The sequence below is a fragment of the Salarias fasciatus genome, chromosome 22, assembly GCF_902148845.1.
Source record: "Salarias fasciatus chromosome 22, fSalaFa1.1, whole genome shotgun sequence".
Lineage (NCBI taxonomy): Eukaryota > Metazoa > Chordata > Actinopteri > Blenniiformes > Blenniidae > Salarias > Salarias fasciatus.
In genome coordinates this window covers 17,603,469-17,612,796 of record NC_043765.1, presented here as the reverse complement: position 1 = coordinate 17,612,796, position 9,328 = coordinate 17,603,469, and the positions used below count along the sequence as shown (strand labels likewise).

The following is a 9,328-nucleotide window of genomic DNA, read 5'->3' as shown; positions in this document are numbered from 1 at the left end:
AAAAAAAAAAAAAAGTAAGTCATTGATTCTAGTCAGGAAGTGACGTCACAGTTAAATCACACACAGACCACGATTTAATCGAGGACATGGATTTTATTTTACAACTGAAGATAAAAGAATGCCATTCTGAATAACTGGGTTGATGTCAAAACCTGGAAACTTGTCATTGGAGAATGAATTTTTTTTTTCGTTTTGTTTTTTTTAAATGTTATGTACAGTGCCAGGCATCCGAGCAGATGCCAGAAAGTTCAGTCATTTTTATGTAAACCACACCGAGGGACCTACTCTTTACTGGAAAGAAGAAAAAAAAAAAGAAAGAAAAGAAAGAAAAGGACTCTGCAGTCCAACATTATTCTGTAGCTTTATACATCCCCAACCCAACCACATTTGTCTAGAAAATAACATTGTAAAAATGCACACAGTACAAATAATGTTGAACTGTAAAGAGCAAGATATGCTGACGTACATGTATACATACTTGCTGATTATTCATACAATAAGTTTTAAACTTCATTAACTTTACAACTGTAGCTCCACAATAACAAAATTGGTAGCCTACTAAAGCAAATACTGTACATATTGAAACAACCAGGAAATAATACTTTTAGAGAAACAAAGATTCTAAAGTCTTTATAGAAATTTGTGGGATTTATAGACGAACAGAAACGCGCTCCCGTAATGTCGATCAAGGGAATTAAAACTCAAAGGGGTCACATGTTGCTCATTTTACTCATACATTTCTTCATTAGTTTACACTTACTTAAAGTGCTGCGATTTCCTTAGCATTTTAGAATACCATCTTTTTCTTATAGACTTTGATATAAACAGCTGTATCCGAAATTTAAATTTGACAAAACAGGGATATCAGTTTGGTCATGTTTGAAATTTCCGTAGACATTATATATTCACTGCTTTACATAAAAACATGCACAAACTGTCTCATAAATAATATGCAAGTTGTGTTGAAATATATTCATCTTAAAAAAAAAAAAAATTACTCAAAAGCAGTGATCGAAGTAAGAGCATGGTCCAGTTTTTAAACAACAGACTATTCCTAAAGGCTCAGTTAAGATGCAGTGCATTAGAAAAGCAACAATCAGTCAATGACTATATAGTGCCATGGCTGCTGCACCAATTTGGTACAGTTTTCACCGAAATATTAAACCATAGCAATGTGGACGAGAATTAACTGAGTAATTTAAGTTTGTGGTATTAAAGCTCCCACGTTTGCATGTGTCATAACGATGCTCATTTACGGTTGTGGCACTATGTGTTATGACAGATTGTAGCTTAGAGTTATAGTGCAACAGTAATCTGTCATGCTATCAAGGTTATCCGACTTCATTGTTTATCGAACTTTTCTAGCTCTTTCACAAACATGAGATGGTCCTCCGGCGACTTTCCGTGTGTTTTGCAAAGGTGCAATTTGATTGCGTGTTTGCTCACGAATGTCCGATTGCACATTTTGCACTGATAAACTGAGCCAGTGTCTTCTTCAGTAAGTCCAGAGGAAGTAAAAGTCTTGTCCTCTATTCTGCCAAATGCCTGCTGCTCTAGTAAGTCTATGGACAGTTTTGAGAGGTCCTTTAGGGTAAACCCAAGGTGGGACTCCAAGTGGTGTATGTAGGATGTGGGAGTCCTGAACTGGGAGGCGCAGTCACTGCACAAAAACAGAGGTTGGCCAGAGTCAATATTTTTCAGGAACTTTGTGCCTCCTGTCCGCTTTAGCTGGTATTTTACATTGGCCAGCCAATGTGAGATAGTGGTCATCGACAGACCTGTGAATTTACAGATGTGGACCCGTTCTTGGGGTCCCAAGTCATTAATTACAAACTTTCCATCGGGAGTCTCTCTAAGACTGGAAGCAAACTGAGCCTGGAGAATCAGGAGGTGCTGGGGGTTCCAGTTCGACTGACGGCCTTTCCGTCTTTGGATAGGAGACAGCTCCTCCATTCCATCCTCCAGAGTACAGCCATCGAGGTCCGACTTCTCAGAGATTGAAGACGGGGTCGTAGACTTTGGTGTCAAACGGCCTGTCAGGTTTTTCACCATGTCCGATATATCCATCAAAGCATTCTCCCTCAACGGTGGAGAGGATGACTGAGAGAAAGTTTTGAAAACTGGCTTGGTGTTGTTCATGTTGGTGTTTGGTGTGGCTGGAGAACTCTTCGCCGTACCTCCATCTTTGTTTTTGGATTTTGTCAAGTCCATAGGCTGATCATCCTCTTCACTGTGGTACTGATTTGTGGGGTCTGCTTGCTTCACCTGAGCAGAGTTGCTGATCTTGTAAAGCATTGAAAAGGGGTCTACGAAAGACGTGGACACTTTTGAAGCTTTCCCTAAGTGGTTGTTCATGATCGACTGCAAAGCACTGAGAGGATTGACGAGAGGTTGCTCAGGTGAGTGATCTGTGATGATGCTCAGGTTACTGCAGCCGTTGCTCACAGTCTTTTTTGGTGAATCAACTTCACTCTTTATCTGGATATCTATTTTGCCCTCTGGCTGCCCTCCTTCATTGTCTCTCATCTCAGCCTGATCCTCGACTGTGCTTTTCACTACTTTTGAGAGGGTTTCTGGATTGGGTGAAACAGCTTTGTCTTTAGGATTTGGCAGCGGAGACTTTGCAGATCTACACTTGTTCTCAATGGGCTTTTCCTCTTTTTCATTCTTGACTGAATTTTTTCCAGTCACTTTTTCAACAAGCTCCTCCATAGCTAACACATTACTTCTCTGACTTGGAGGTGGAGAAGGACTGTTGGGCGAATGGATTAAAGAGCCTAAATCAGTTGACATTGCCTTCAAATTGGTGCTACTGAATAAAGGTTGGACCTGCGGACTCGTGGCCAACGTAGGCTTTAATGATCCGTGGAGCTGGTAGGCAGCATGAATGCTGGGATATCCACCCCAGGTTGGCGTTCCTGTTTGAGCCTTGCTGATCGCACTTGAAACTGTGTTCTCTAAAGACTTCAGGATGTCCAGCCCACCTTTAGGTGCCTCTTCTAAATCCTCTTCTGTAAGATACTGGTAAGATCTGGCTTTTCCAGGCTTATCAACTTTTTCGGGGGAGTCCTCTTTCTCTTCTTTAATTTTTTTCTCAGTTTCACTGACCTCCATTTTCTCCTCCTCTGCTTCTTCATCTTTCTTTTCTTCATTTTTCTCCTCGGGGCTGGAGGGCGGCAGTGGAGAGTCAGGCTGAGACTTTCCATTGGGTGCTGGGAGGCGGGTGGTAGTGGGAGGCAAAGGGATTGACTGAATTTTCTCTTCAATTACAGGATCAAACACCAACTGTTTGCCTTTTTTGGAAGCTGAATTTGTGACCTTAAGAAAGTGTCCTGTGACCATCATGTGAGCCGTCAGTTGCTGCAAGGTATCATGTGAACTGCCACACTCCATGCATTTGAGAATTTGTGCCTTTCGTGCCTCAAACTGCCAAGTATAACTGGCACCGTTTTGGTAACCGTATCGATTGTTCGGTGTGACATAGGGATTGGCCACTTTTTGGTCTTTGAGAGATTCTCCCAAGACTATGCCAGATGAGACAGACTCTGGGGAGCTCGGAGACATCAAGTCTTGAAATGCTCTTTTTTTGGTTGGGGGTACCAGCTTTGAGGTAAGGGCTGGCATGGGTTCTTTTAGAGGCACTTTCTGATAGTGTTTTGTTTTGATCATGTGAACGCTGAGATCTTGCAAGGACTCAAAAGAGTGTCCGCAATACATGCATTTTAGAACTTTCTGGGCATCCTCTTTACCTTCCATCTCCAGCAAAGAACGTTTGCGTGGTTTGGACCACTTTTTGCTTCGATCGTCTTCTGTATCTTTGTTGTCGTCACGGTAGTGGCCTGTCTCATTCATATGTACAGTGAGGCCAACCAAAGTGTCATAGGCTGCACTGCAGTCCTTACACCTAAACTTGCTGGCTCCAGTAAACACTGGGCCATAGAGCTTATTGTTTTGCCTGTAAAGCTGCACGGTACTAAAAAGACTGGGCTCAGGAAGGAGTTGGTATGGGGTATGCTGCAGGGTTTTAGCCAGAGCTGCCTGATGCCAGTCATAGGCTAATCCTCCCGTGCTGCCAGAACTTACATTGTTGCCACTGTTGCTGTTGCTCGACACTGTTCTTGTAGTGGTATTGCTGGTGGTAACGTTAGTAGTGGCTGAGGTGTTGGTACTGCTACATCTGTTCTTCCCATGGACGCTGCCTGGGCTGTGACTGTTCAGAAACCCATTGCTGCCTTTGTGATTAGCTCCGCTGCTGTTGCTAGCTGCAAAATGTTTCCCGTGTTTACTTTTCAGCATGTCCAGAGCAATGCTTGACCAGGATGCATCGGAGATCAGGTTTGCATAGACGGCTTTCATTTTCTCCAGGCTGTCCTGCAGAGACAACCCGTTGACTGACTCGGTACTTTCCCCCACTTTGTCCTCTACCCTTTCCTGATCACTGAGTGAGGAGGTGGTCTTGAGGTCGACCAGCTGATCACTGGTGGTGCTGAGTGGGGAAGCGTACCCGGCGTCTGGGTTAGTGCCATTGCTGAGTGGAGAGTTTTGGCAGCTGTAATGATCTCTTGCGTCTTCGTCGTCATTGAAAAGGTAATCGGCATCTTGACCATCAAGGGAAAGGCCGTCGTCCTGCAGATGTTCTTCCTCATCAGTCTTGCCCACCATAAATTCATCTTCAGGTCCATAGGCTGCAAACAGAAAGAAAAAGAAGTGTCGTTAGATATTAATTTTGATACAGTTGTCACGCAAGAATGTGCTTGCATCATATGGAGGTGGTTAGTCCAATAATCCAGAGAAGTTTTTGTCCTCTGCTCAGACTATTGACTAAAGGATTCAAACAATAAAGTGGCAAACATCCACATCCTGACAGTGACAGATGTCCTCCTCAATGCATTGCCTAATGGAGTTATTGAACACTATAACTTAGTGAGGGTAAAGAGCAGAGATGCAGTTTTTAAAAAAGCAAATCCTCTGGTGTATACTGAACCTGGTGTATACCTGGTGTACACTGAACCTGTATATGTATGTGTATGCTGGTTGCGGCATATTTTTGAGTAAATCCTAATTCTTTGAGCACAAACTAAAATGCCTCTACACCTTAAATTCAGACACTCTTTCTACAATACCTAATTGTCTGTTTTGCTCATTTACAGCAGCCAGAGTTCTGTTCCTGACTTTGATTTGCTTGATTTTTCCAACATGCCACACATACTATGGGTTCACGAGTAAGAGATAGTAGAGGAAAATGCCAGCTGCATCGGGCCTGCCAAGCCATGGTTGGCTGGAGTCAACTTGGCATCGGCTGTGGAAGTCCTCACAGCGTGATGCTAGGAAACGGCCAGTGGACATGACAAGCCGTGTTGTTACCGCCTGTGCTCCCTGAGTACTCGCGGCATCGAGTGTGCCATTTTAAAAGAACACAGAGAAATTTAAAGTATAAATGGAAAATGGCTGCCTTTCTTATTTGCCGTGTAACTTTTCTCAAATTTTTATAAAACAAAGACTTGGTTGTTTAAAAGAAAAGTACCAAAGAACAAAAAAATTCTATAGGGTAGATTCAGAAAGACGATTACACCGGAGGCGAGGAGAGGAAAATAAGAGGGTTAAATACGCCAAGGCAGCTTCTCCAATCCATCCCTCATAAGATGCTTGTCTGAGGTGCCAGAATCAGTCTCCAGTGAGGAGGCAGATGTGCTGTCAGCTTCAAACAGCATGTAGCTCTCGATCCCATAATCGGAATGGACATAATACCTGATGTTTGTGAGGTGCCGGTTACTGCTGCCTGGGAAAAGCTCGAAGTCCTACAGCTGCCTCATGCGTGTGTGTGTGTGTGAGAGAAATCCACACGATCAACATGCGTCCTTCCTGTTCTTAATTAAACTATTTCTGTGCCAGGTTTGCTCTTAATTACACCCAGGCCATCCTGAAAACCTTTAATGAGTCTGTCTCCACGTGCGGGGGGATTTTAACCTTTCGCCAAGCAGCTGTACAGCCTTCTTTCAACCTGTCTCATCCTCCCCATCACAGACTGCAGCCCCCTGTATTGAAATAAATGCAAAACTGAACCTATTCAAAGTCAATGTGGTGAGAGTGGTTCGAGACAAAACAGGCTCGCTGACAAAGTGAGAGAAACCTGACAGCAGTACAAACACACATTCACCCAGGGAAAGCAGAGCAACACTAAATTCTACTCTTTCCCTGCCATCCTCCGTATGTTGCCTTGACAGGCATCAGTGTTAGGAGTGTGTCAGTGTCAGCCCGAGGTGTCAGTGTCCACACAAACAAGCCTGAGAAGAGGTGGGAGGGGAAAGCAACAACAACAAACACAAGTCAGCCATTTTTTTTTCCTTCCCCCTCCTTCTGCTCGAGCCTCCTCCTTCACCATCTGTGTCAGAAAAGCTGCGGGTGCCACCGCCGGCTAATAAGGCAATCAGAGATGGAAAAGATGCTGACACGGCGGCTTTCGAGCGTCACTCAGAACAAAAGAGAAAGAAGGAGAGGGGAGGAAGGGTGGAGAGGGATAGGGAGGGGATTAAAACGGGGGTGCAGGGGAGGGGGGGGGGGGCGAAGTGTCTGTTGTGGTTGTCAGTCAAAAACGTAAGCCCACTTTGTGCTGTCAGGGAGGATAGAGGAAAAGAGGGGAAGTTTTGAAAAGAGAAGAGAGAAAAAAAAAAGATGTGTTAAGGCAAGTGAACAAGAGGTGTGTGCGTGCACGAGTCCGTGGATATGTTTGTGTATGTGCTTGCAGATCTGATAGGAAAAAAAATAAAAAATTACAAGGAAACAAGTTGAACAGCAGAGTGTGAGACATGAGCAGAGAGAAATCAGTTACTTTGCTGCTAAGTATGCACAAATTTGTGTGTGTGTGTGCGTGGAAGGATGTGAGCTAGGTGGGGCTGATTGGCTGCGTGTGTGTCTGGAGTTTCACAGTGTGTCAGGTGCAAGCAGGGATGCAATGTGGCTAGTGGGGGGAAAGCGAAGCCATCTGCGTCTGGAGAGGAGCCTGTCACTATTGTTGTGCCCAAAGTCCAGGATTTCCTGCTGCAGACAGGTGACACCACAGTAGGACATCCCCCAGCCTCATATGCACACTCGTGCACGCACACAGGCACGCACGCACGCACACAAGCTCTCCTTTTACCCAAAGGCATGATGTGTGAGGTCCACATGCACAAAAGCACTCACAGCACCTTGATTTCATGCACACTAGACACAAACACAAGCAAATATGCCTCAAAAGCTTAAAGCACAAGCCTGTCACTGGAGAGTTAAACACGTTCAAAACTTTCTTTTTGCTACAGAATAGTCTCATAGTCATCACAAGATTCTCAAACCTAATTTGAACTACGCTTAATTTAGTCTCAACCAATTAGAAAAGTGCCAGATATGAGAACTGGGCCTTCAGTATGTCCGTTTGGTCCTCGTCCAGCAGGCCTGAACTCTATTTTTGCTAAATCTGATGACAAAATGAATGGTAGAATGAAGAGGGATTCAGATTTATCTGGTCAGGAATTCGAAATTGCACCGACAAATGCAAAGTGTTGATATAGTATAATTCTAAAATTACCTGAAAATTCTTACATTTGCCTGTCTCCAATAGAGTGTTGTCACAGAATCTGATCCCTTCAGTAATGTCACTCTGCTCAACATGGATAGCTGTTAAAGTAATCCATAACACGATTCGTTTTCTTCAAATTAGACGCAGATTACGTTGCCTGGAGTGTTGGCGAATTCTAGAAGACCCCAGTTTCAAGCAGCTGGAGTCACAGCCAATCAAACTGAGCCAGTCTCTCTCAAACAGGTTGATTGTAACTAAGAAGGACCACTCAACAAGCCATGAGGGACTGCTGTGTTTGTGGTTTTCTCTCCAAACCCCTTCAACATCCTGCATCCTCACTATAGGACTGGGAAAACGTGTGTGTGTGTATGGGCAGTGCAATTTTCTGGGAGTTTTGTCTGAGCTGTGGGGCGATCTGTCCGAGGAACTGCTTCTGCTACCTATTTTTCAGAAACCCAAAGTTGTGTTTTGCTGCTGGTTTTCTTTTAAAGGGATAACTAATTAATCGCCTCGATCAATTTTTTTATTCTTCTGAAAATGTTTGCTCTTTGAGAGAAACATCTCGCCGGCCGGGTCAGACGTCTTGATAGCTTTTGAGAAATAAAACGAGGCGGGTTCGGATATTTGGAAGCAACATGGACGATCAACATTCCTCCATTTCCTCCCCTCTTTTGCACACACACACACACACACACACACACTTTCTCCCCTCTAAACCTTCTTCATTTATACATGTTGTCTGAGAGAAGAGGGCAATCCCGCCTCTCATTTGCAGTGCTAATGTCCAATTCCGCCAGCTTTCACCCTGCTGATTTACCCTGCGTGTCGAGGCGCTGCCTCGGCAGCGGGGCGGCCGGCGCCGCTCCCTCACGGCGTTTAGCGGCCCTTCAAAATGGGAGCTCCGGCATGGCAGTCTTATTTCTCTCCCCCGTTTCGCTTTGTCACCGGTCCCTTCATTCCCTGCCACTCACCTCTGATGGCTTTGGACAGGCCTGATCAGTGTGTGTCATTGACCTGTACGGTGTGCATGAGTGTGTGTGTGTTTCAGCGGAGAGAAGGCTGTAAATAAAATGACATTATTATTTCCTCTGTCCTATCATGTAGAAAAGCCAATTATGGTAATGCTTAGTATGTCAGGCAATCTCTGTCTCTCTCTCTCTCTCTCTCTCTCTCTCTTTCTCCCGTCTCTCCCCCCATCCTGCTCATTCCTGCTCTTTTTTTCGTCTTCCCAGTCTGGGAAAGTCTGTGGTTTCATGGGAGATGACGCGCTTCGGACTGCTCTGCGGACGACACCAGACAAAAGAATACAAAATTCAAACTGGCAACCAAATAATTAAAAACAATGTTAATTAGGTAAAACCTTCATATAAATAACCTCTTTAGAGATCTGCTAAACCGCCCTCTCTTGCCTGTAGGCTTTCTATTTTACGACAATTTTCAGACATTCGGTGTAGCTTGATGTGATTAAAGCTACACTACAGGGTGAAATCCAAGGGCATGTTTTACATTGCTGCCAGCCTGCAATACATTACAGTGCCACGGTGCCATTAATGCCATGCATTACCCGTCATTTAACCCTCGCCGTCCTGGACCAGACATTTAAACAGCCTCAACTAACAGCACCCCCTTCAGTTCCTCCCTCCTATAATCCATGAAGAATGGTCCACCATATGGCACAATAGCTCCAGGGCGGCGGAATAAAAGCTGGTGTGTGTCAAACAAATGCACCTCCTCAGCCTCTACGGCTCTTACGGTTTGGAAGAACAGAACAGG

At 44.5% G+C, this 9,328-nt stretch overlaps 1 protein-coding gene across 1 annotated transcript in view; it reads right to left on the bottom strand.

Moving 5' to 3' along the window:
* Positions 1-308: 308 nt before the first annotated feature.
* The window catches only part of tshz1 (teashirt zinc finger homeobox 1), a 29,919-nt gene continuing 20,899 nt past the window's right edge, over positions 309-9,328 (bottom strand). The window contains exon 2 of the mRNA XM_030120109.1: positions 309-4,685. Within this exon, the coding sequence (XP_029975969.1) occupies positions 1,342-4,685 (3,344 nt within the window). The 3' untranslated portion in view covers positions 309-1,341. The remainder of the gene's footprint in view (positions 4,686-9,328) is intronic.